The sequence below is a fragment of the Heterodontus francisci genome, chromosome 20 (genome assembly GCF_036365525.1).
Source record: "Heterodontus francisci isolate sHetFra1 chromosome 20, sHetFra1.hap1, whole genome shotgun sequence".
NCBI classification, from domain to species: Eukaryota; Metazoa; Chordata; class Chondrichthyes; order Heterodontiformes; family Heterodontidae; genus Heterodontus; species Heterodontus francisci.
The window spans coordinates 54,983,682-55,009,734 of record NC_090390.1 but is presented as its reverse complement, the minus strand read 5'-3'; the positions used below and the strand labels follow the sequence as shown (position 1 = coordinate 55,009,734).

Sequence of the window (26,053 nt, the reverse complement as noted above, 5' to 3'; positions counted from 1 at the left end):
TCCTCCCTCCTTTCCAGTATGCAGAGTGAGACCCCTGAATATCCCCCACCCTCCTCCCTTTAAGAATGCAGAGTGAGACCCCTGAAACAGAACGTAACTTCTGCCTCTGAGGACCTGCCGGCTTTTCGAATCGTGAACGGGACAGCACGTGACGGCTGCCCATTCAGCGAAAAATCTGGAGGTGTCCACAGAGAGGCGACGGGCTGCATAATCTGCACAAGTAAGGACCGTTTAACATATTGTAATTGGGGTGCCACCGCATAAGCGGCGGGTGGGGGGGGGGTGCTGCATGAGGTCCCCCCACCACCAGCAATTTGCAGCATGTCCTGCTCAACGTCACGGGTTGAGGCGGGCCTCTCCCCGCAGAATTTTACCGGCACCTGCACCGCGATCCGTGGTGTCGAGGGACCAGTAAAATTCAGCCCATCATGTATATAAAAAAAACCTGAGCGTAAACCTGGGTTAAAGCAAAGAGTGCAAATGCTGGCTTTTCCTTTAGTGAATACAATTTAAAGAACTACAATGTTCGAGAATTTCTGGAACAAAACTTCCACAAATATATATGCCATCAAGGAACAATCCACTCATAGGCCAGCTAGCCTCCAACTGAACCCTATGAGAACTCAAAATTCTATACTCAGACTCTTTGGGCTGAATTTTTGGGCCCCACCAAGGTTGGGAATGGAGGTGGACGGAGCCCGAAAATACTGCCACTGGCTGGCATTCTGGTTTCCCGACTGCTCACCAGGACTGGGAGAGGCCTCCAACAAACAATACCACACGAAAAAAAAACTGATTTACTAGTCATTTGTTTCAATGCCATTTGTGGGGCCCTGCTGTATGTCAAAGACGGCCGTATTTACCCACATAAGAGCAACAATTGCACAAAATAAGTAATTCAATGTGAGGACATTTCTAGGAGGTGTGCTAAGTCACTATATAAATGGAAAGTTTTCCTTTTTAAAAATAAATTCTATAACCCTCTTCACAATTCCTTTTTAGACCTCCATGAAACATATGGATCTGCTGAATCTATGATTCTGCTGAAACCTTGAGAATTATAGTGTCTTGGCAACTAATTTGCATTTTATATAGCTAAATGCTTAGTATTTTGGGATATTCTTAATGAACTGATGTGAAAATTAAGGTGCACTTTGCATCTTCAGTTTAAAACATATTTTAGTTTTTTAAATCTCAAGATACATAATATGTAAACTGAAAGAATGATTTTCAAATTCTGTGTATGTGAATTACATAATCCTCATTGAATGTTACAGCAATAAGTTTAGACTAAGATAAACAAATACTCCATAGGATACTGTACTGTGTTGTTGGGCTGGGGTGTTCTAAAGGACAATGACCAGGATTTAATATTGCAGATGTAATGATTGATGGATATTCTGGAGCTTTACTCATCACTGCTGGATGGAGTCACGATGTACTTATGTACAACTTAACTTTGTCGTGATTAAATAGGTGAGCGTGGTACCATAAAATGGTAGGCTGTACAAAATGTGTGAAGGAAACAGGATTATGGGCCAGAGAGCTTTTCTCATTTTGTTCATTTATGGGTGGTTATGTAAAGTGAGAAAGACTTGACACAGCTTTCTTATCCTTTCAATCTTACTGCTGCACTGGCTAAGATTATCAACGATTGAACTTGGAACTTGCCTTAATGCCATACCATACATCACAGGGTTAACCAACTAAGAACTACATTATTACTCAAAATCCAATACTCCAACTTCCCAGTTACGATCCCTAATGAATCACCACCTTCAGTACTACTAAGTAATGTTAAAAACAAAAATCACTGCCAATATTTGGTGAGACACAAGAAAATGCACTTCAGTATGTAATGGTGGTTTTTTGGAGCGCTAGTGAAAGATGTTTTTCACTGTCTGGAAAAGATGATCCTTAGCAACAACTGTATTCCATTAAAGTGATTCTAACCTGTTAGCTACTTGCAACAACTTGTAAAGCTGACATGTATGGTATGGCATTAGTCTAGACTACAGCCCTGAGAGCAAGATTCTTAAATTACATGAATGATGCCACTAAAATAGTATATTTATTAGTAATTATACGAAGTGGAAAATTGTTGTGCACTATATAGCTTTTAATTTAAAAATAACCCATCTGAAAGTTGCAAAAATACTTAAGTAATATGTGTTGAAGATTTCATGGAAAACATTGTAGCAGATACATAAAAGAAAAATGTATTTCAACTCACATGTGCCTCTTGTTTTACAAGATCCTCCAACGCTGGCAGTCTTCTTGGCATGAGCTGAAGTTTGGAATCACTAGTTTCAATAAGAAGTTCAGATGTTGCATAATTGGTTCTTTCTAACCAATTAAATGGTGAGGACTGTCCGTCAGTGCCTCCCTCAATTTCTGCAGAGTCCAATTCTGGAAATTCTTCATTATTTGTACTGTGCTGGAATGGGGATGGAGTCAATAATAACCTGTGTTGGTCTCTAGTTAAAATATAAGATGTCATTACTAGGCATAGTATTATTACTCCCAGAAACAGGGTGCCAAGTTTTGCTTTCCAAGCACAAATATGTCCACTCCATCCAAACCTGCGCTCTGCTTTGACCTCCAGTGTTGCAAGTAAATTCATTGGCTGTTGCTCAGCTTGATAAAATAGTCGAGTTGGTTTTTGAAAGTCTTTGTTAAAAGTAAATGAAGCAAACTTATTTTCTGTATAATCAGTCCCTAAATGCATTGTACTCAGTCATGTATCTTGTAATAGTGAAGCAAAAGTACATGGCAATTGTGCATTAAATAACTACATCTTCAATTAATGTCCTTGACTAATTTCTTTTGTTCACTCTAACATTGGAAAGAAAAGCCAACCTCAGCTGATTTGTGGCTTGCCGCAATCTTGCTCTTAAGCCATGAAGGCACTTTCTTGTTGTGAGTTAGCGGAGGTAATCAGTCTGCCTTTAGACATACCTACAAAAAGAAAGAGAGAGAATAAATGCATTTTTATATTATTTCCTTCAGTTATAAGAAAATAGCAATAACCCTGTTACATGTATCCATCTTAGTGTTGCAGCAATTATGTTAGGACAGGAATGTTATACCATATCATACAATGTATTATTCTGCTCGTGTGGAGTTGTGTGATTATTAAGGCATAAACTAGACATTCTGATTTTGTGCTGAGGCATTTTTTGTTAGTGGGGGACAGCGGGAGGAGTTTCTCTATATTCCAAATACCAGTTTCCATTTTTAAGCATAGAAGAATATTGTTGGAATTTACATTCAAACCAATCAAAGAAATTTGCCTAAAATAATTTGCCTATAATTGTGACACAGCAGAGTGATTCTGGACATTATAAATTGGTATTTCTGGTATTTTCTATTTGAGGAAACTCTCTGTCAATTGCAAATGATTACTTTTGTTACTTTATATTTTATTTTGAAGTTTGATATGCATACTAGTTGTACTGAACTTATGTCACTAACAAAATATCCCTTGCTGCTGCTCACGGCAAATCAGACGAAGAACAGAGATTTTATATTGTTTAAAACAATGCTTTATCTTGCTTCTAAAATGTAATTATGTGTCCCATTGAGGATACAAAGTATAATTGCTAAGTAAAGAACGATTGAGATCCTACACAGGTCAATTAAGAAACATGAACAATTCAGACATTACAACTCTGGGGCTTCCTGCTGCTGGAGAGCTTGTAGATTCTAAGTAACTGCCTTTATTGCTTTAAACAATTTTACTCCAAATGTGACATAGAAACTTGCAATGTTTTGTAAGATTTGAAGTGTAGAGTCTAAAGGTATGAAACTTAAACAGAAAATGCTGGAAATAGTCAGCAGGACAGGCAGCATTTGTGGAGAGAAAAACAAAGAGTTAATGGCCGGAACTTTGTTTTGGCAGCGGGGTCTCAACCACCGGCAAAAGCACTAGCGAGAACCCTGCATTGCCTCCTCTGGGGAAGGCCCGCTGGATCAAGTGCCAATTCAGCACTTAAGTGGACAGCAGTGGGCCTTGCCCGGGTTCAAGGACCTCGACAGTGGAAGTCTCGCCTGCTGAGAGCTGTTGGACAATCAGAGGCAGCAGCACTTTAACTGAGCAGCACCACTGCAGAGGCAGTAGCTGCTGCCAGTAGCGCTCCCACCTGAGGCCTTGGAACCAGGCCACAGGTAAGTCAGGGTGGAAGGGGTTTCGCGGTGGGTGTCAGCAGCAAGGGCACAGGGGTTTGGAGGCTCTCAGCAGCCCCCCCCCCCTCCCCTTCCCAATGCTGGGCCCCTTGTTCAGGCAGTGTGCCTTTTAATGAGGGACCCCCACCCACACCCACCCCCTGGCAAGCAACCTGCACGGGTTTGCTTGGCGTGTCCCCATGTAGCAGCAGGTCTGCCCACCTCTGGGCTAATTCCGGCAGCAGCAGGATGAGGCCCTTAATTGGGTCCCGCCACCATCCCGCCTGATTATATGCTCTCCCCGCCTCCAAACCCAACATGGGAGTGAGCATAACATTCCTCCCGGTCATCAGGTCATCGGTCTTTCATCAGAACTGGCAAAAGGTTAGAGGTGTAAGGTGACCTGAAATATTACCTCTGTTTCTCTCTCCACAGATGCTGCCTGTCCTGCTGAGTATTTCCAGCATTTTCTGTTTTCATTTCAGATTTCCAGCATCTGCAGTATTTTGGTTTTGTTACAAAAGTATGAGGCAGGAAGTATTATCAATCATATATAAAGTTTTCATAATGTTACAGGAGCTAATCTCCTGTCCAACTGTTCTCAGTGAGTCAGTGGTTGTGTTGTTTTATGAGGTTAGGAACATTATAGCATACAATACGCAATGTTCTGTTTTGATGCTAAAGTATAGGTGTGTACCTAATTGTCAAAATTGTAGTTAGGCAGACACTGACTTGAGTTCATTCAGAAGTTAATTGCTATTCAGGATGGAGATTAGAACTCTGTCTTTGCTTACAGTAAAAATGTAAATTAAATGCAGACATTGTGGGCAGAATCTTGCTGCCTTAGTCTCTGGCACAACTGCAGGACCATATTCAGACACAAACCCAACCTCCAGATTAGCAGGCCTTCCAATTGTTCTTTACAGAGCAAACCAATTTAGGGGCCTGCTCCACGCTGACTGGCTAATTAGGGAGGGTAGGCAAGATGATGCGACCATTTTGTCAGAGGAATGATTTCCGTTTAAAGGGTCCAAGGCATGTTTCAGAAAAGCTCAGCAGCACTTGGATTTTTCAGGCTGCAGCACCCACAGGGATGGAGAGGAGACCTGGGAAGGCTGCCCACTCGGGGCTCTCACTCTTACCTGGAGGTCCAGCTGAGGAACTGCAGTGAGGTGAGCTCTCTCATGGACGGGAGGAGGAGGACACCTCTCCAAACAAGCAGACATGGACAGATGGCGAGGAAGTCAGCGGCCAGAGTGTGTTCCCTCAAACATGGAGACCCCTGCATCAAAAGGGTCCAGGGCCTCAGGAGAGCATGACAGTGAGTGGCGTAACACTTTCAGGTGCCAATCCCCACAGTCTGACTTGCCCAGCATTCTCCTGCACAGCACACCTCAGATCAACATCCCCTGCAGCTCCACTCATTCCTCTCCCTGCAGGCACCTCACATCCCCATCACCCCCTTGCCCTCAGCCTATTGCCCTCTCACACCCAGGCCTCACAGACACCCTCCACAAATGGGCCGGGATTTTGTGTGGTCCTCGGAGGCGGGATCGGAGGTGGAGGAGGCACGGAGTATCACGATGGGCAGCGGTGGCAGGGGGGTGGGGGAGTGTCAAAGGCCCCATCACCAAGATAAGCCAACGATGCTCTTCCCACCCAGAAGCCAACTGAGACCCTTAAGTGGCCTATTAACAGCCAATTAAGGGCCTCCTTCCTGCCACCGCAGTGGCAGGGGCTGCCTTCGCTATGCAGAGAGGATGTCTTGTAAAACAAGGCACCCTCACAATGGGTTTGAGGGGCAGGGGGTGGGGTTCCCTACTCCGTGGGCATTCTATGGCCCATGTAGGACACTACTAGGAACCAGTTTATCCACGGGGACCCCCCTCCCACTGGTCCACACGACCACCCGCACCCACTGGGACCTTCTGGACTGGCCCCGGCAACCTTGCCTCAGTCACCTTGGGTCGAATTCCAGCACTGGGCCTGGGTCTGAGGCCTCTGCAGTACCAGCAGTGGCCACCACTCCTAGTGGCGCTGCAGATAATGCTGAGCTACCAGCCCTGTGAATGGCCAGACGCTCTTGGAGGCGGGATCCCTGTCTTTAAAAAGGGACAGGGACTGGCTCCTGAAACTTTGATTTAAAAAGGTTGGAAGATTGCTCCAGGCGGCATAAAAAGGCAGAGGCAGGCTTTCCCCCGCCTTTTCGGCCTGGCGCTGGCAGCCCCGCCTCCAGCACAAAATCTAGCCCATGGTGTCCTTCCCTTCTCTGCTCACAAGCCATTACCAGCACTCACATCTTCCTGTTTTCTTTCCTTGAAGAAGAGAGCACAGTGGGGTGGGGGTGGGGTAGGGGATGGGAAAGGCAGGGTGGGTTGGCCTCCAGTGACAGACACCTTATCGGTCATTGCCAATGCATACCAACCTGGACAACTGCGAAGGAGGTCTTGTTACATGACGATGCAGATGTCATTAGTGATCTGCCAGGACAGCCTGAGCCTGCTTCGGCACTAGGGTTCACACGTGTCAGGATAGCTGGTCCTCTGCCTCTAGACCCTGTAGCTGGGGGTGTTTCTCACATCCTTCCAGATTTATTTCAGTGACCGTTCCCTCTGCTCAGTGGGGGGAATGCGATTGAGGAGAAAGAAGCTGGTGCGACTGCTGCTGCTGGAGCGATGAGCCCCCTGCCTAGCCCCTCAGCAGAGGTGGAAGACAGAGCTTTAAGTTGCTCCCATGCCATGGTGAAGGCTGGCAGCAAAGTGCAGCTGAGGTAGGTGAAGTCCTGGACAGGTGAAATGCCTTCCAGTTGGCTCACACTTGTCAAGCAGTGCAAGCACACTTCGAGAAGGAGTGCTTTGAACAGCAGCCTCACCTGATCATGGCTGGAGCTCTTCAGCTTCACTGATCAGTTTCACTGAAGTTCTTCCCTTGTGCACTCGCCTCTTCCAACCTGCTGGGTTGCAGACATGGCATGGAACTCCTGCACTGTTGAGGAAGAGGGAATCCATGTGCGCAATCACTCCTTCCCATGTCAACCAGATGGGTTCCCCGCTGTACTTCCAACCCTCCCCTGAGGAAGCCAGAAGGGGGTAGGATCGTCATGTCAGGATCGTCATTTTCTGCAATTCTCCTGCTCTTCCACCACCACCCTTCACCACAACCCACCTCCACCAGCCTGCAAAAATTCCACCCTGGCATTCAAGTAAGCTATATTCTTGCGGAGTTTCATTGTTGGTTCCAAATGCTCTGCCTCATTGTGCTCCACTACCTCTCCCATGTGTAAAAGTTGCAGGAGACAATAGGGCCGGGATTTTATGAGTACCACATTTCTGACAGCAGAACTGGAACTTGGCGGAACTTCCACTTCCACCCATTTTCCCGTTTCGCACACAAGTTTACATGCAAATTTTTAAAAAACAGCGTGGCAACGGAGACGTGCAATCATGGGGCAGGGACAGACTTTCATTGGTGGAATCCGCCACGCTGAAGCACTACGAGCCACACGCCAATAAATAATTTTGTGTCGCAAGCTGGGATCAGTAGCCTTCATAAGCATATGCTGATTGCAGTCACAGAAGAAGGTTACCATAATTTGGACTTGGTTTACCTTCAATTTCTGTTTGCACCCAAGCACCACCTCATCCTCAATTTGTTTCGGCTTGACCAACCAACATTACGTCAGGCAGTGTCCCGCCCCATGGTTCAGTGATGCCTCCCTGCGGGTTCTCCTCAAGGAGGTCAGAGAAAGGCAGGAAGCCCTCTTCCCTGCTGATGGCATCAGAAGACCCTCCTGCCTAACCAAAGCAGCCTGGATGGAGGTGGAGTCGAAACGTGGGGTGACGAACCTGGGCACAGTGTTGGAAACGTGTAAATGACCTGCTCAGGTTGGCTAGAGTAAGTGATATTCCTGAAGCTGATATTAATTTTTCTCCTTGGTTCTGTGTGCGTAACACAGTGGGCAGACAAGGCATGCATTCAAATGCTTGATCAGCCTTGGTGCCAGACACCAAATGGTCGTACAGAATCTTGATGTCTGGTTTTTACATATGTTTGGATGTATGGTGTGAAAACCACTCCAAAATAAGTGATGTTGATGCATGTGTACAATGCATGTGATGCATCTTTTGACAAGTCATTGAATCTGCACTGTCTAGTGCAGGATAAATGCTCCCATAACCAGCGGGAGTGGGCAAAGCCAGGTGGAGGAGTGCCAGATGTCAGACCCCTGTCAACAGCTGAGGAGGAGGCTGCTGAAATTGCAGGAGAGGAGGGAGGCAGATCTGTTGCAGATGGCGAGGCAAGTCCTCAAGGCGTAAGGATGAAGTATCTACTGGAGTCTAGCAGCCAAATGTGAAGACAAGAGGAATTTGATTGAAACAGTCACCCTCATGTTGTACTGATGCTTAAAGTGCCTCTGTGTGTCTCCACTGCAGGTGCCCGCACTCGAATGACAGAACGCTATGAGGGCCCACAATCCACCTCTGGGGACGGAAATACCAAAGGTCCAGCGGGTGCACCATCACCTGCCTCTTCTTCCACCTCTGCCAGTGGAGATACATCCACTCAGTCCACGGGGGGTTTATGATTAGAAGCAGGCTCACAATCTGGTGGTCACGACACAGACATGTCCCAGCAGCTGAGGAATCATGTGCCAGCTGTGTCCCCTGAAAATCGGACTCTCACCCTTAATCCTCCTAATGTTAATGTCGAGTCCCGTTCCCCTCCCTACGATGCTATAGAATACCCAAGGCTAAGTTTCGGCCTTCCGCCCTGCAAAATCCAATTGCCCCGTGACTGTGATCATTCCCTCTGCCAGTCAGTACCCTGATTTCGCCCCACAGGACCCCAACATTGACAGCACTCATCACTCCCTTTCGGTCCCCCATAACCAACTGTTTACTGTCATGCACTCATCAAACCACCACCCCCTCAACCATCCACAGCCAGCTTAAGCATCAACAACCACTACACACCCTGAATGCTGCCCTCCTCCCTCATCTGCTCTTCTACCCAGCCAAGATGCCATCCTGTGCTCACTGTCTATCCTCCCCTGCTCCTGCCTGCACCTGATCACCCCACTCTGTCCTGCCCTCCTCCCTCCCCTGCTCCTCTATACACCAGAGAACCCCACCCTGTGTCCTGCTCCAGTACTCTCCCCTGCTCTTCCTCCGCATCGCCACCCACTACCACCAGCACCCCCACCCCCCCACCATCGCCTGAGATGATTTGCCCTTGCTGGTGCTGAGCCTGGAGCCAAACATCCATTCCAATGTTGGCCTTCCTTGTGCCAATGAGTTCAAGACTTGAAACCACTGAAAAAAACCGCACAAAGCCAACCGGTGTACACCATTTTTAAAACGAATGTGAGCCAGGTGGCACAAGAATACCACTCACCACTAACTTAAACTTCCAGATAGGGCTTAATTTGAACTAAGTATAGAGTAATGAGTATTCATTAAATGGAAATGCAATCCACCACCATGCGGGGGGAATTCCGGACCGCCGCAAATTTTACTGTGATAAAAGGAAACCCGGAAAAACAACTCCTGCCTAATTAAATCACCCCATGCGCCACCAAAGCTGCTGTTGCAGGGCCCATAAAATTTCCTTACTAGCTGTTTTCCATTCGAAGCGAGAGACACAAAGGTGCATATATGTGTAAACTTTGTGCGAGAGGCAGTGAGTGAGTGACAGTAGGACAGAAGAAATAAGAGAGGTAAATCTCTAATTGGCCTATAATTACCGAGATGACCACAAGGAATACTTAGTGGTTTTACTGAAATATCACACTGTGCTCCAGACCACCAAAAGAGCGAATGGACAATCCCACAGGAGATATGCTAGTTTTATTTAACAATAAGAACCTATTAAATCATTGACTACAAATGTGTACAAACTGTAGTTTTATTGTTAGCTGATTTCAGATTGTCTAACCATGGTTTTAGTTCACACTAATGTTCAAGAACAAAGATAAAACGCAATATAATCATGTATTCTCTCACCCCATCCCAAAAAAAATGGCAAAAGCAAAAGTCACAACAAATATACAGCAACAGAAGTTCAACACACAGCAAGTATATCAATAACTGGTGTCACGGAACTGTTTCTTTTTATTCTCCTCTGATTAACAGTGTGTGCCTTTAAGACTCTGTTTGAAAACAGTGTGCCTTTAAGATTGACCACAAGGTGCCAGCTGCACCTGTCCCTAGTCCACAGCAGGAGAGAAAGGTCACATGGTGTAATGTTTCAATTTAACTGTGTGTAAAAAAACAGTGGAAACTAGTTTAGAGAGCCACCAGTGAAGCGTGCTTACTGAAGGAAAGAGCTGTCTATTTCTCTCAGCAGAAATTCTACTATGAGCTCCAGGCCATGTCAATTGCCTAGGGAGGAAAAAACCCTTTGAAGAGAACATTTGTATTGCTGGAGTTTTTACCAAAAAGACTGCCAATTTAAAAATACTTCAATATTGCTGTGCTCATCGTTGAAAGTACTATGTGATGCCTGCTGCAACTGAAATGCTTTGAATACCTATCTACTAAGAGACTGTTTCATCAAAATCCGCATGGAGACTTCAAATGGCATTTGACTATTTTTACACTAGGATACTCACCCATCAGGAACATAACCCACAAAGACCGATAACTCCATTATTTATTTATTCTTAAGAAACCGCTACTTTTTAACAACTTTTTTAAAAATGGTTAACTGTTGAATTTTGAGTGTCTGTGCGCGTGAATGGAGGAGTTAGGTTAAAATAAGAAGTTAAAAGGTCTTTAGACATAGTTTTATCTTAATATAGTGTTTAAAATTTAATTTTCATAAATAGTTAATTTGTTGTTGTCTAAAGATACCTGTCTTGGTCTGGTTTTATTCTGGGGCGTTACTAGAGTGTTTAATTTGGCTGTTTTCCAGTTGGGTGGGAAAACTTCAATAATATGTTGCAACCTGAGGAGTGATGGGACAGAATTGACTGTGGATTGCTCCTGCCCCAGTCGTAACACTGATTTGAGTAAAATTTCTAACTGTGCTAGAAGCAACTCAGAGTAAAGTGAAGTTAATGCCAATAAATAAAAAATTTTTAAAAATAGATCTGTGGCAAAAAAAATTAAACAGCTTCTTAAATACAAGAAAGACAATGTTTATAGTTCCTGTGGAGCATTTGGAAAAGACTGGGTTACTGAAACATTGAAAGATTGCCTTGGTCTTTGATACTGTTTGTCAAAAATATTGTTTTAGAGTTTAGACTAGTTAGTTACATCAGCAGCCGTGGAAAATTTTATTTCTATGTCTCAAGAGTTGCCACATGTCCAATTCATGTATACACACTTTAAAGAAAGCACTGGCATTCATGCTAACTAAAAAAAAAAGTTGCATTTCAACCAAAAGGCCAGCACACCATTGAATGCTTTCCAAAGCTTTGCTGAAAACTGTGTATTGAAACAACAATGCAGTGTTTGTCCTGCTTCATAGTTGTTTGCAACCTTTAAATCAGCTTACTGTTTTATAAATCTCAAATAAATTTTATTTTAAGGTCAGAACATTGCCACTGAATTGAAAAATCTGACTCAGCAACGGTTTTTAAATCATATTCCTGCAGTGAGGAAGATTTTAAAACCATTGCCTTAGTGTGAGCGAAAGTGTTTCAGCTGTTTGCTGCACAAATATCTCTCAGTACTACATCTGACCCAAATCCTTTCATATAGATGCTTGTGTTACATTGCAAAAAATGGAGGAATTGGACTTTCAGTGCAGTCACCCTATTCTTCCATGTAATTTATCCCTCGACAAATAATCCAGGAGGGAATAATACAGGGACATATATAATCTTTCAGGATTTTAAAATATGATAGACAAGTAAATATCATGTGACCTGCCCCTTCTCTTCTGTGTTATACCCAGACCACTTACCAGCTCATTGAACAAACAAGCAATGAAGAAATAATATTTCACATTTCAAATCAGTTAGAAGCAGAACAGGGAAGGTATGTGATTTTAAAATTCTCATCTTTGTTTTCAAATCCCTCCACGGTCTCATGCTTCCTTATCTCTGTAATATCTGCCAGCCTCACAACCCTCAGAGATATCTGTGCTCATCTACTTCTGCCCTCTTGAACAACCAATTTGAATCGATCCACCATCGGTGGCTATGCCTTCAATTGTCCAGGTCCTAAGCTCTGGAATGTCCTCCCTACACCTCTCCACCCCTCTTTTCTCCTTTAAGAGGCTCCTTAAAACCTACCTCTTTGACCAAGCTTTTGGTCATCTGACCTAATATCTCCTTATGTGGCTTATGTTTTATTTTATATTGCTCCTGTGAAGCGCCTTGGGATGTTTTATTATGTTAAAGGCACTATATAAATACAAGTTGTTGTTGTGAAAGCTGAACTACTAAATGGTTGGTAACCCATTTTTCTTCTACATGGATCCAACACATTCCAGTGCAGATAATTTCATGTTGTGCCCTAACTGGAGTATGATTAGCTCTCAAGTCTGCATTAAAAGGTTGGCATGCTGAAAAGCATATTCTCAGCACATATCTAAATAACATAACACTCCTTAAAGGAAAGAGGATGAATACATGTGGCAGCCTTACAAACGAAGTTTGAGTTTACCCTTTGATTTTAGCCCATGAAATGTTTCACATCATAAATGCCCATAGCTCTGGTAGAACATGTTGATCACCAGAAAGTTCCTTACCTGGCTACTGGTAAAGCAAAATACATTCCAAGACCCACCTTCAAAACCCTAATCCCAAATATTCATTGCTGACTGAGAAAGCAAGGAGCAATCAAATGCCTGCAATTGGGTTGAAATGATATCCCCAAGGGAGAGAGGTTTTATACAGAATCAATTCAACAGGCAGACTTTGTCACCATTTGGCTACATAGGATGCACATTTTCATACTGTGGATACTAGTCATTTGGACCAAGTCACAGAACGGTTGGTTTACCAAACAGAAATCAAACAACCCGGCAGCAAAAATATGGATAGAAGGAAGCCCTTTTGAAAATTCACAGCATTTCACACCTTCACTAAATCTCAGATAAGAAAGAAAAACTTGCACTTACATCATGCCATTTATGATCTCTCTATTTTACAGCCAATGAAGTAGCGAAATGTGTAATATAAGGTCCGACAAAAAGCAATGGAATAAATGACTAGATAATTTGTTTTAGTGGTATTAGTTCAGGAATAAATATTGGCCAGGGTACTTGGAGAACTTCCCTATTCTGCTTCGAAAGAGTGTGATTTGGTCTTTTACATTCCCTTGATAGAGAAGACGAGGCCTTGGTATAATTGGTATAAGCTAGTATCCTTCTCCCTTTCAGCATTCTTTAGTCTTAACCTTGTTCCTTATTTTCTCATTTTTATATCACATCTTACTGATTCCATATGACCTCCTCAATTGTAGTTTTGTTCTAGCCTCTATTTATCCATAGCATTTGAGTAGACTAGGCCTATATTCCCTAGAGTTAATAAGAATGAGAGGTGATCGCATTGAAGCATATAATGTTCATAAGGAATTTGATAGAGAAGATGTTAGGAGGATGTTTCCCTTGTTGGGGCGTCTAGAACTAGGCGTCAGTCTCAGAATAAGAGGTCGGCTATTTAGGACCAGATGAGGAGAAACGTCTTCACTCAAAGGGTTCTGAATCTTTGGAACCCTCCATCCCAGAGAGCTGTGAAAGCTCAGTCATTGAGTATATTGAAGACAGTGATTGATAGATTTTTGGATACAAAGGGAATCGAGGGATATGGGGATAGTGCGGGAAGGTGTAGCTGAGGTAGAAGATCAGCCATGATTTTACTGAATAGCAGAGCACATGATCTTATTGAATGGCAAAGCAGGCTTGAGGGACCAAATGGTCTACTCCTGCTCCTATTTCTTATGTTCATTTTGAAACTTGCAGTAGTCTCTTTTTTAAATGACATTTATTTTGTAACTTGCAGTTTGCTTTTAAAACATTTGATCATTGATCTACAATCCTATATGGCTCTACAGCAAAAGCATATTATTACACAGCATTAGACCATGTCACTGCAACAGACTCAGCTCCTGGATTATTTGAAATAGCTGGCCTGACAATGTTTTTGCTGCTTTTTCTGCTGTTCGCAATATGCACTACAACAGACAATACACCTGATATATCACAAAGTTTTGGAACTTGGTGTTCAAATTTTTACCTTACTTTTGATTAAACTATAGGAGAAACAAAAAACACAAGGTACAATTGGATGTGTAGTAATGTTACTGTGTTGCAGAATAGTTAATTGAGTCTTCTATGTGCAAATAGGGTCAGAACTCCTTCCATGGTGTTTTTAGGGCAAAAATTGATATAGATATTCTGGGATTTGCCCTGAGCAAGTTGCAGACTCCTATGTGCCATTTTCTATAAGAACTATATAAAGGCTTAAGAAACAAAATTACAATGGAAGAGTATCTGCTTTCCTCTGCAATTAACAAACCAATAAAATCACATTCTTTGACAATTGTATATTCCCAAAGACTTACCTTCAAGTTTCTGTTAGTGGACTATAATTACAGAATAAGCAGGAGTTATGAGGGACTTACCCAATTACATCCTTTACATTACATGGTTGCCTCTAACAGCAACAGTAGTGTTAGGAAGTGAGAAATAAAGGAAGAATTTGCATTTAAAAATCATCCCTGCAGACCATCTGAGGGGTTCTTGCTGAATGCCTTTGATGGATAGTGCCACCTTCCATTGGAAGGTAATATCACCACCAGCTTGACACCAGTTGCTTATCTCTCAGCCTACATGTATGAGACATATACAAATACTGTATGTATGCAGTTTTCCATTATAAAAAGTATGCTTGTGCATTTATGTAATATCTTTCATGATCCCAGGGCATCCTAAAGTGCTCCACAGCCAATGAAGTACTTTTCAAGTGTAGACACTGTTGAGATGTAAACGTAGCACCCACCTTATTGACAAATTCCCCTCATGGTATAAGAAAAGCAAGTTAGGAATGGGAATCAGCTTGAATAATAAATGGATTTAGTAACGTCAAAGTAGTATGAGTGAACCACGAGTTAGCAGAGGACAGGGGGAGGAGAAAAGCAGTTGAGTTGCAGCGTAATATTTGAAAGTGGCAGTGTCCCCAAGAGTGATGGGAGTTTGCTATTTTTATGTAACTATGAATGAGAAAAAAAATGCATCTAAGAATATCTAAAAATTTTGAATTAAACATAGAAAAACTAACTCAAACAAAACACATTTGATCCATCAATTAAAAATTTTGCAGTGTACTTTAACTGTACCAGATAGCACAAGTTAGCTTAGTAAATAAGGATACAAGACAAATAAATATAAAATAAGTAAATACTGCACAAGTAATTAAACATTAGCAGAAAAGCCTGTGCATAATGCAGAATCATAAATCAATAAAACAAAGCAATTAAAAAGAAAATCAACTTAACAGGGTACAATGGGCAAGCAGCTCTTCTTCTTTGGCCTCCTTGTCTCGAGAGACAATGGGTAAGCACCTGGAGGCGATCAGTGGTTTGTGGAGCAGCACCTGGAGTGGCTATAAAGGCCAATTCTAGAGTGAAAGACTCTTCCACAGGCGCTGAAGATAAATTGGTTAACGGGACTGTTACACAGTTGGCTCTCTCCTTGCACTTCTGTCTTTTTCCTGCCAACTGCTAAGTCTCTTCAACTTGCCACTCTTTAGCCCCGCCTTAATGGCTGTCCGCCAGCTCTGGCAATCACTGGCAACTGACTCCCACTTGTGGAATATGTCACAGGACTTCATGTCGCGTTTGCAGACGTCTTTAAAGCGGAGACATGGACACCTGGGGGTCTGATACCAGTGACGAGCTCGCTGTACAATGCATCCTTGGGGAGCCTGCCATCTTCCATGCGGCTCACATGGCCAAGCCATCTCAAGTGCCGTTGGCTCAGTAGGGTGTATATGCTGGGGATGTTGGCCGCCTCGAGGACTTCTGCATTGGAGATATGGTCCTGCCACCTGATGCTAAGGATTCTTCGAAGGCAGCAAAGATGGAATAAGTTGAGACGTCGCCCTTGGCTGACATACGTTGTCCAGGCATCGCTGCCATAGAGCAAGGTACTGAGGACACAAGCTTGAAACACTCGGAATTTTGTGTTCTGTGTCAGTGCGCCATTCTCCCACACCCTCTTGGCCAGTCTGAACATAGCAGCGGACGCCTTTCCCATGCGCTTGTTGATTTCTGCATCGAGAGACAGGTAACTGGTGATAGTTGAGCCTAGGTAGGTGAACTCTTGAACCACTTCCAGAGTGTGGTCGCCAATATTGATGGATGGAGCATTTCTGATGTCCTGTCCGATGATGTTCGTTTTCTTGAGGCTGATGGTTCGGCCAAATTCATTGCTGGCAGCCACAATCCTGTCAATGAGACTCTGCAGATACTCTTCTGTGTGGGATGTTAATGCCGCATTGTCAGCAAAGAGGAGTTTCCTGATGATGACTTTCCGTACTTTGGTCTTCGCTCTAAGATTGGCAAGGTTGAACAACCTGCCATCTGATCTTGTGTGGAGGAAAATTCCTTCTTCTGAAGACTTGAATGCATGTGAGAGCAGCAGTGAGAAGAAGATCCCAAACAGTGTAGGTGCGAGAACACAGCCCTGTTTCACGCCACTCACGATAGCAAAGTCATCTGATGAGGCACCATGCTGAATTATGCCTTTCATAATGTCATGGAATGAGGTGACGATACTTAGTAACTTTGGTGGACAAGCAGCTCTAAGACCCAAGTAAACAAAATATAGATTGAAGAGATTCAAAATCTCTTCTCGGATGATCTCAAGGATACCATACTATGACTGCATAAATTTACTGATAATTTTCCATTGATTGGATAATCTTTCTGAGGCCACATGTATTGCTAATGAGAAAAATAGAAAAGACACACTAGTCCAGGGCTCTTAGAAGCTGAAGGTAAGGAACAATAGTTTGTTTCTAATTCTTTCATGAGATGTGGGTATTGCTGGCAAGGCCAGCATTTATTACCCATTGCTAATTGCCCTTGAGAAGGTGATTGTAAGCTGCTCTTTGGGGGCCATAAAATTCCAGCCTATGCCTCTATTTATAAAGCCCAGGATCCTGTATGCCTTATTAACTGTTTTTTCAACCTGTCCTGCCACCTTCAATGATTTGTACATGTATACCCCAGGTCCCTCTGGTCCTGCATCCCCTTTAGAATTGTTTATTTTTTTAAAAAAACACTGCCTCTCTTCGTTCTTCCTACCAAAATGTATCACATCACACCTCTCTGCATTAAAATTTCATCTGCCACAAGTCTGCTCATTCTACCAGTCTCTATCTTCTCGAAGACTATCATTATCCTCCTCACAGTTCACAATACTTCCACATTTTGCATCATCTGCAAATTTTGAAATTGTGCCCTGTACACCCAGTCTAGGTCATTAATATAGGCCATGAAAAGCAATGCTCCTAATACCTTTCCCTGGGGAATCCCCTATACACTTCCTCAAGTCTGAAAAACAACTGTTCACCAGTGCTCTCTGTTCCCTGTCATTCAGCCAACTTCATATCCATGCTGCCACTGTCCCTTTTATTCCATAGGCTTCAACTTTGCTGACAAGCCTGTTAGGTGGTACTTTATCAAACACCTTTTGGAAGTCCATTTACATCACATCAACAGAAATTCCCTCATCAACCCTCTCTGTTACTTCATCAAAAAACTCAAGCAAGTTGGTTAAACACAATTTGCCCTTAATAAATCCATGCTGTTTTTCTTTAACTAATCCACATTTGTTCAAGTGATGATTAATTTTGTCCCGAGTTATCATTTCTAAAAGCTTTCCCACCACAGAGGTTAAATTGTCTGGCCTGTAGTTGCTGGGCTTATCCTTACATCCTTTTTTGAAAAAGGATGTAACATTTGAAATTCTCCAGTCCTCTGGCACCACCCCTGTATCTAAAGAGGATTGGAAGATTATGGCCAGTGCCTTCGCAATTTCCACCCTTACTTCCTTCAGCATCCTCGAATGCATCTCATCCGATCCTGGTGATTTAACAACTTTAAATACATCTAACCTTTCTGATGCCTCCTGTATCAATTTTTTAGCCCATCCAATGTCTCAACTATCTCCTCTTTCACTGCAACTTTGGCAGCATCTTCTTCCTTGGTGAAGACATAGGCGAAGTAGTCATTTAGTACCTCAGCTATACCCTCTGCTTCCATGCATAAATCCCCTTTTTCGTCCCTAATCACCCCTACTCCTCTGTTTACCACTCTTACTATTTATATGCCTACAGAAGGCTTTTGGATTGCCTTTTATGGTGGCTGCCAGCCTCTTTTCATACTCTTTTTGCTTCTCTTATATCTTTTTTCACTTCCACTCTGAAGTTTCTATATTCAACCTTGTTCTCACTTGTATCACCAATCTGATATCTGTCCAATGCACCTTTTTTCTGTTTCATCTTACTCTCTCTTTTGTCATACAAGGCACTCTGGATTTGTTTGTGCTACCTTTCCCCCTCGTGGCAATGCACCTCAACTGTACTCCAACTGCCTCCCCTTTAAAGGCAGTCCATTGCCAATCTTTGAATTCAATTTACCTGGGCCAGATCCATTCTCACTCCATTTATTGGGGAGAGCCAACTTCAAGTATTTTTACTCTGGATTGCTCTTTGTCCTTTTCCATATCTATCCTAAACCTTATGATACTATGACTCAGAATGCAGCAATTTCTGTTATGCAGTATTGGTATTCTCCACTCAAAAGTTTCAAAGTTCCATTGTACACTACATCACTATTTGAAGTGCTCTGTTTTCCAATTACTGTTGTACAATTACAATGTTAGGCTCTGATTTTCAAATATGTAACCATGATAATAATTATTCTCCATTAATCAAGAAAAGTACATAAGTTATTGTGAAGTGCAAAAATGTATATAAGATGTGAACTGTATTAATAAGCTTTCCCAAGCTTATCAAGTAATCAAGTAAATGGTTACAACCTGCAATCAAAGCACTTAAGATATTAAAGTGGCTACAAATGTATAAACAGTACTACAAACTAATTGTATTCAATTTCATCCTTATTTAAGGATTCTACCCTGTGCACTTGTGCCCCATGTTGAGCATCACATTTAGCATCTGCTAAGATTATTATAAATCATTAGCTATCTAGTTTCCAGTTTTCAATTGGTAGCTCAAATTATACAAACAGGTGCCTCATCACAAAATCACCAACTATTATTTTATTGAGAACAAAATCAGAACAGGTGCTATTTAAATGTATGCAAGATTACTATTGTTAAACGACATCTACAGTTATTCAGTCCTATATATGTATCATTCCCATGTGTGCAAGTCATCTACAAACTTGCATCAGCAACTCACCTACTGAATTCTCTCTCCTACCAGCTGTTTTCCTATCTTCCCACGATTTTACTTGTTAAATGTTAATCATAGAAGTGTTCCTCTGACATTGGTACTGCTCACTGTTTGTGTCCTGTAACACCTGCCAGTCAGTGGCATGCTTCTATACCAACTCCATAATATTACCAACATGACCTAATTATGTACGAAAGTGAAAAGCAAATGGAAAGTTTGTGTACAAGAAAAAAATTCTCTGTTACAGTCAGCACATGTCATAATGCATCCTATGTTAATGTATTAAGAGTAGAAAATAGGATAGGTTAAGAGAGCATCACATATAGGCACTCTAGAAACTAAAAGTTACACTCAAAAATAAACAGGTAGCTTTTATTCTATGTATGAAATGCTACTGAAAAATTGAAATGGAGCAAGAATGACAAAACTGGAGATAGGAGAAGGAAAACGAAACCTCTTACCAGCTAATTTTCTTCATAAGGTCATATAATTTAGGAAAGCAGAAGGAAGTCATTTTGCTGACTGCACTTGTGCCAACAACTCAAACAGCTATCCACTCAATCTCATTGGGAAGAAGCAAGCCAACTGGCATTAATTGGATTGCTCTTTCATGACCTGCTATGATTTTATTCTATCATTCCCCATACCCTTTTAAAATATTCACTTCCCTTTTAAAAAGGGATTATGGATTCTGCTAATACCATTATTCCTGGTAGGACATCCCACATCCAAACAAACAGTCCTTTGTGCAATTTTTTCCTTCTAATCTATTCCTTTTTTTCTTTTGTTGATCTTATATTTATACCCTCTCGTTACTGACTGGCCAAGTGGAAACAGTTTTCAATTCGCTTCATCAAACCCATTGTCATAACTTTTAATGCCTTGATGATCTTTCCTCTCAACAGATAGGAGATCTAATAGAAGTATTTATGTTATAAGGTGCTTTGGTCATCATGGGTGTTATGTTCAACTTGAATCAGCTACGTGTTATACACTCTGTCCAACATTCCTTTCTATGGACATGGTGGAGCATACAACAGGTAGCTAGCCCAATATTGCCAGTTTTCAGTTCCTGCTGAATGGAAAATTAGTCCTTCCAAACCAAAGATTCATTTTGGAGAGGTACTCATACTGTTGATATATGCCACTCTTTGTTATCAATTTATATTTGATGCTACTGATACATTCTGAGCACTTGGCATAATTGCTACATTTTTATATGCAATCATAATTCACACTTTATGGCTTGGAGAACTAATTTTGTGCCATAAAAGGAACTTCTATCTTTGATGACTTGTCAAAACATCCTCTGAAAAATAAAATGTTTACACTTTGACTTTAGTCTCTCCTTTCCATCTTTCACTGCTACTAGCATACAGTGTCACAATAATTATCATAGACCAGTATATGGAATCCCCTGTTGGGCAATAATTATGTGGACTAATCCACAACATAATGGTCTACAGAGACTAAACTCCAAAATAGAGAAAACTTCATATTTTTCCCCAATTCGAAATATATATGGGAAGCATATTTGTCTGAATTGTTATATAATCCGAAATGTTAATTGGAATATCTGCGCACATCCACAGACACTTATCTGTCAGCACATTCAACAGCTAGTTAGAGTTCAGTGAATTGATGTTGTGGGTATTTGAGCCATACAACCAAGAATGTTTCAGTGTCAATTCTTGATTTGCCAGATTACAATTTCTCAATTAGTGGCTGTGCCCCAGAGTTAGGAAGAAAAGTAAAAAAAAAATTCAGCGAGGATTCCGAATCACTAGTAAAACCAGTTGGATAGCCTGCATTTGTATGTCAGTTGGGATCCTATAAATCATGATTGTCTCTTAAACTGCCAACACTCAGTGCCTTACAAATGTAAAGAATGGCCATGTAGAACAAATACCAAAGAGGACCCAGCGCCTATACAACTGGACAACTGCATTAGTTAATGGCTTCAAAAAATGAAGATTAAAATTATATTTTTATTCTCTCGATGTGATGTTATAACTCAGAAGTGGTTTTGATCATTACAGATTCTGTTATCTGCTACAGGGATCCTATTATAGACACACAATGCTAAAATACTTGATTATTTAAAGCACTGTCGTCATTGCATAAAGCTGCCGGACACCTGAAAAAAAGTGTTCACTTTTTATTCAGCAGTTACTGCAGAAATAGTTCTGTTAAAGCAATCAGGATTACCTAGTTCTTTTAAAAATCCAACAATAACAGGAAATGTTACATCAGCCTCAGGAGTATTTTTTTCTCTGGGCTAATTCAATGCAGAACGGTCTTTTCTTTTTTAGATCAGCTGCCTCACTGAGGGCACACAGCAAGAATTCAGGACAGCTTTTGTGGTTTCCTGAGTGGAATGTCAGCTGTTTTTCTTATCCCATTTCCATCAGACTATTTTTCCACCACCTGGAAAAGTAGTTCTTAATTTTGGTCTGTGCTTATTTAAGAAGTCATTGTTTTCACTCCACATTCCATTATCTTTTTAAAGGCCAAAATGTTCAGATTTATTCTGACTGTTTAAAGTCTGTGATTATTGAAAGAACAATGTTTAAACAATAATCAGAGTAATATACCTTTTAGATCTCAGATGTTGGGTCAAAATCCTGGAACTCCCTTCCTAACAGCACTGTGGGTGTATCTACCCCAAATGGACTGCAGCGGTTCAAGAAAGCAGTTCACCACCACCTTCTCAAGGGCACTTAGGGATGAGCAATAAATGCTGGCTTGGCCAGCGATGCCCACATCCCATGAATTTAAAAAAACTAAGCTTGAGTTTTTTTAACGTAAAAATTAGTTAGTTTGTCCCAACAGTTAACACAACCTTAAAGATATTGGCTAAACTTTGAAGGATCAGACACTGTACGCAAGAATTTACTGCATTTTTGGCTTAATTGAGTTCCTGACTTCTCTGTTCTAAGTCAATTACACTATATTGGAGTTTCACAGCCTCTGATCATCTGGTTGAGAGTTAACTAGATGGTGCTACTGTTTTCAGGTCACTCCCATTTAAGGTTTCAAACTAATATTTCAACCATTGTATCTATTCAGACTGGTCTGTGTACATAGAAGGAGGATAGATACTGATTGCTGTGATATATGCCTTATCATTTAAGAATACAAGCTTCCTTTTTGCTGCTTTATCTGGACTGAGCAACTGAAAAGTAAAGCGTACTTGATAACAATAATGAAACTCAGTAATCAAGATCTACTGGATATGTTTCTAGACACAAGAAAAATTACACATTAGAAGATAATAAGAGGTTCAAGAAACACTGTCGAGATGAATAGGATGGAATACACCCTATGATTTGAAAGCAAATAATGGAGAAGTATACAACACAGAAGTGAACCGCACTGCTTATAAATTATGAACTTTTCTTTTAAATATCCCACTATGTGTTTTACACAAAACAGGGTGAGATGCTGGAATAAATTGGAGGGTCATGGAGTGGTGGCAAATGAGCTTAATCATCCATGCCACTGAGTTTTCAATCACAATGTGGGGCAGCTATAAAGTGGTGGATGCATTTCCACAGAAATACTGAGAGGTGCCCAGGGTCTCCAAGCATAAAGGAGTATTATTCAAAGCAAAAAGTATGAAAGGGTTACAACTGGATATCCCATAATATTGCTCACACAAATCTGCAGACTGGGCACTTACCTCTCCTTATTGTTGCTGGTTGCAGAGCTGGAATTAAAGTTTAAGCCAAATGATGGAACTCTGTGTTTACTACCCAGCAAACATGATGTCATAGATTCCCATGACATTGCTAACGGAGAAAACTTCATAAATGTGCGATTCTCTTCCACTTTAACTCTATGGTACCCTCAATTTGTTTTTCTTCCACACTTTCAGTGTCCCCCTTTATTTTTGTCCAACTCTCACATTTCCTACTGTGGTCAGATCTACTTGAATTTGTCTGGTTCGTTCTCTTTAATTCATTAATTTCCCCGTTTCTTACCATCCTTACCCAACATTCCTCCTTTGCTTGTTTTTTTTTTCTCTTGGTTCTCTGTCTGCCTATCTATTCTCTCTCCTACCATTTCTTGCTTGCCACTCCACCCCATTACCATTGCAAGTTATTTACCTCCTCTATTTTGTAGCTACTTACAGAGTCTACAGCACAGAAGCAGGCCATCTGGCCCAATTGGTCCATGCTCCATATGAACCTCTTCCCACCCCTTTTCATCTCACCCTATCAGCATATCCTTCTGTGAGTACAGTTTGGAAACGTATTAAGAAAATGGCATGGAGATAGAAAAGGCCACTTTTTGTTCTACATTGCTTAAGGTGATGTACAAGATGCACTGCAGCAACTTGCCAAGGCTCATTTAACAGCACCTTCCAAACCCACAAACTCTACCAACTAGAAGAACAAAAGCAACAGGTGCATGGGAACACCACCACCTGCAAGTTCCCCTCCAAGTCACTCACCATCCTGACTTGGAAATGTATTTCTGTTCCTTCACTGTCGCTGGATCAAAATCCTGGAACTCCCTCCCTGACACCACTGTGGGTGTACCTACACCACATGGACTGCAGTGTCTCAAAAGGTGGCTCTCCACCACTTGCTCAAAGGCAATTAGGGATGGCAATAAATGCTGGCCTAACCAATGATGCCCACATCCCATGAAACAATCAAAAAAATTTGCAACAACCAAATTTCAAAAGTACTTCACTGGCTGCCAAATGCCCTGCGATGTTCCAAGGTCATGAAAGGCACTACAGAAAGCCAAGTTCTCATTTCATTTACATCCATTTAAAACTGAAGCTACACCTCCTGAGCCCAGTGATGAGTGGCCCATCAGCCCTTGGTATCTTCACTTATTCAATGTTATTTTCTCCTGACCTTGCATACAGAAGGGCCTGAGAGCAGCCAGAAACCAGCATGTGAAGAGATCTGGGAGCAAGCATTGATATGCCAGAGTTGGGGACAAGTGGATGTGCCATTAGTGAAGTTGTGTAGGTGGGACTGATACTAACGGCACCAAGATCATGTGGTTGGGAGTGGGGATGTGGGGGGGTGGGGGGGGGAGGGGAAGGAAGGATGGCTGTGAGGCATTGATGCTTTGCACAGTTCGAAGAACCAGCATTAAAAAAAGACAGAGTGGCAACAAGATGAGAGGGACATACCCATATGAAAATTCTCAACTCCAGGAACAGAGCAAAAGGCAAGCCTGAAGTTCAGAAGGAGGAAGGTCTGAGGGGAAGGATTTGAAGATATTAGTAAATAGAGTGGGTAAGTTCACGGCTACATTTGTGATTAGATTATATAGAAAGATGGCATTATTTGACAATTCACAGGATACATTTTTAAAAATAATAACAATATATTTCTCCCTAGAAATCATCGTTGAAGATCCAGAGATGAAGAAAAATGCTTGTCCTGCTAAGGGTCCGTTCATCAGCCGAAACAAAATTGATGGGCCAAAAGCAGTTAGTATCAGGTGCCTGAACCAGACATTGAAAATGGCAAAATTTCATGCAATGCTGCTAGTGGTAAACAGTTGCTCATACTGGATCAAAATGCCATGGACCCTCATCTAGCCAGTAGGATTCAAAAGGTGCATTCCACCTTTTTGCCAAAGCAAACCCAGATGCGAGACAAACTGAGAATTCCCAGCTTTATTCCTTCCTTTTCCTTTTGGGCCTCCTTATCTCGAGAGACAATGGATACGCGCCTGGAGGTGGTCAGTGATTATGGAGTGACCTCTCCATGGCGCATGCCTGTTAAGATAGCATATAGCTTAATATTTCAGTCATTATAAAGTTGTTATCAAGATGTTGCCTGACCATGGTCATCAAACTATGACTGTGACATTAATATCCAGAATATCTGATGACCATCTAAAACTGTCCTCTGGTGTGCTTTGCTATCGTAAGAAAATAATTTTTAAAATGCATTTATTGACTAACTGGTGATTAATGTATACTGCCTTAACCAATTAAAATCACTTCAGTCAAAATGGTGTATTCCCTTTAAAGGCAAGAACATCTTAGCATGTTGCGAACACATGAAACACTTGACGCAAACATAAATGCAGATATGGGAAATGTTGCAAGTTAAACTGTTCAAATAACTTTTGGAAGAACTAAGGCTGTAAATACAGTAAGTAGTTTTACTGTCCAATTAAAACCAGGCAAATCATTGCAATCTGGAGATTAAAGAGGTTGAGCAGTACTCAGGTAATTCCACAGATTCTAATATAGGTATAACACAGTGACTAATGACTAATGCCAGGCAACTAGAGATAAACTGAGCCAATTATTAAAATAGGGCAGCTCCAATTAACAAGTAATTCTGCATATTCCAATTCTTCAAAATCCTTATGTTGCTAGATTTGTAAGTAGGGCCAGACTTTATTAGCAACTGACTTAAAGCAATATGTTATTCGGTGTTCTGAATAAACTTAAAAGATTTCAATGGAAAAATTGCGTCAATTTCCATTTATATAGCGCCTTTAACATAAAGCATCCCAAGGCACTTCGCA

At 41.7% G+C, this 26,053-nt stretch overlaps 1 protein-coding gene across 2 annotated transcripts in view; it reads right to left on the bottom strand.

Moving 5' to 3' along the window:
- Positions 1-26,053, bottom strand: part of chst15 (carbohydrate (N-acetylgalactosamine 4-sulfate 6-O) sulfotransferase 15) — a 102,423-nt gene that overhangs the window by 45,724 nt on the left and 30,646 nt on the right. For both annotated transcript variants that reach the window (XM_068052809.1, XM_068052808.1), the window contains exon 2: positions 2,234-2,958. In XM_068052809.1, coding sequence (XP_067908910.1) covers positions 2,234-2,728 — 495 coding nt within the window. In that variant the 5' untranslated portion in view covers positions 2,729-2,958. The remainder of the gene's footprint in view (positions 1-2,233; positions 2,959-26,053) is intronic.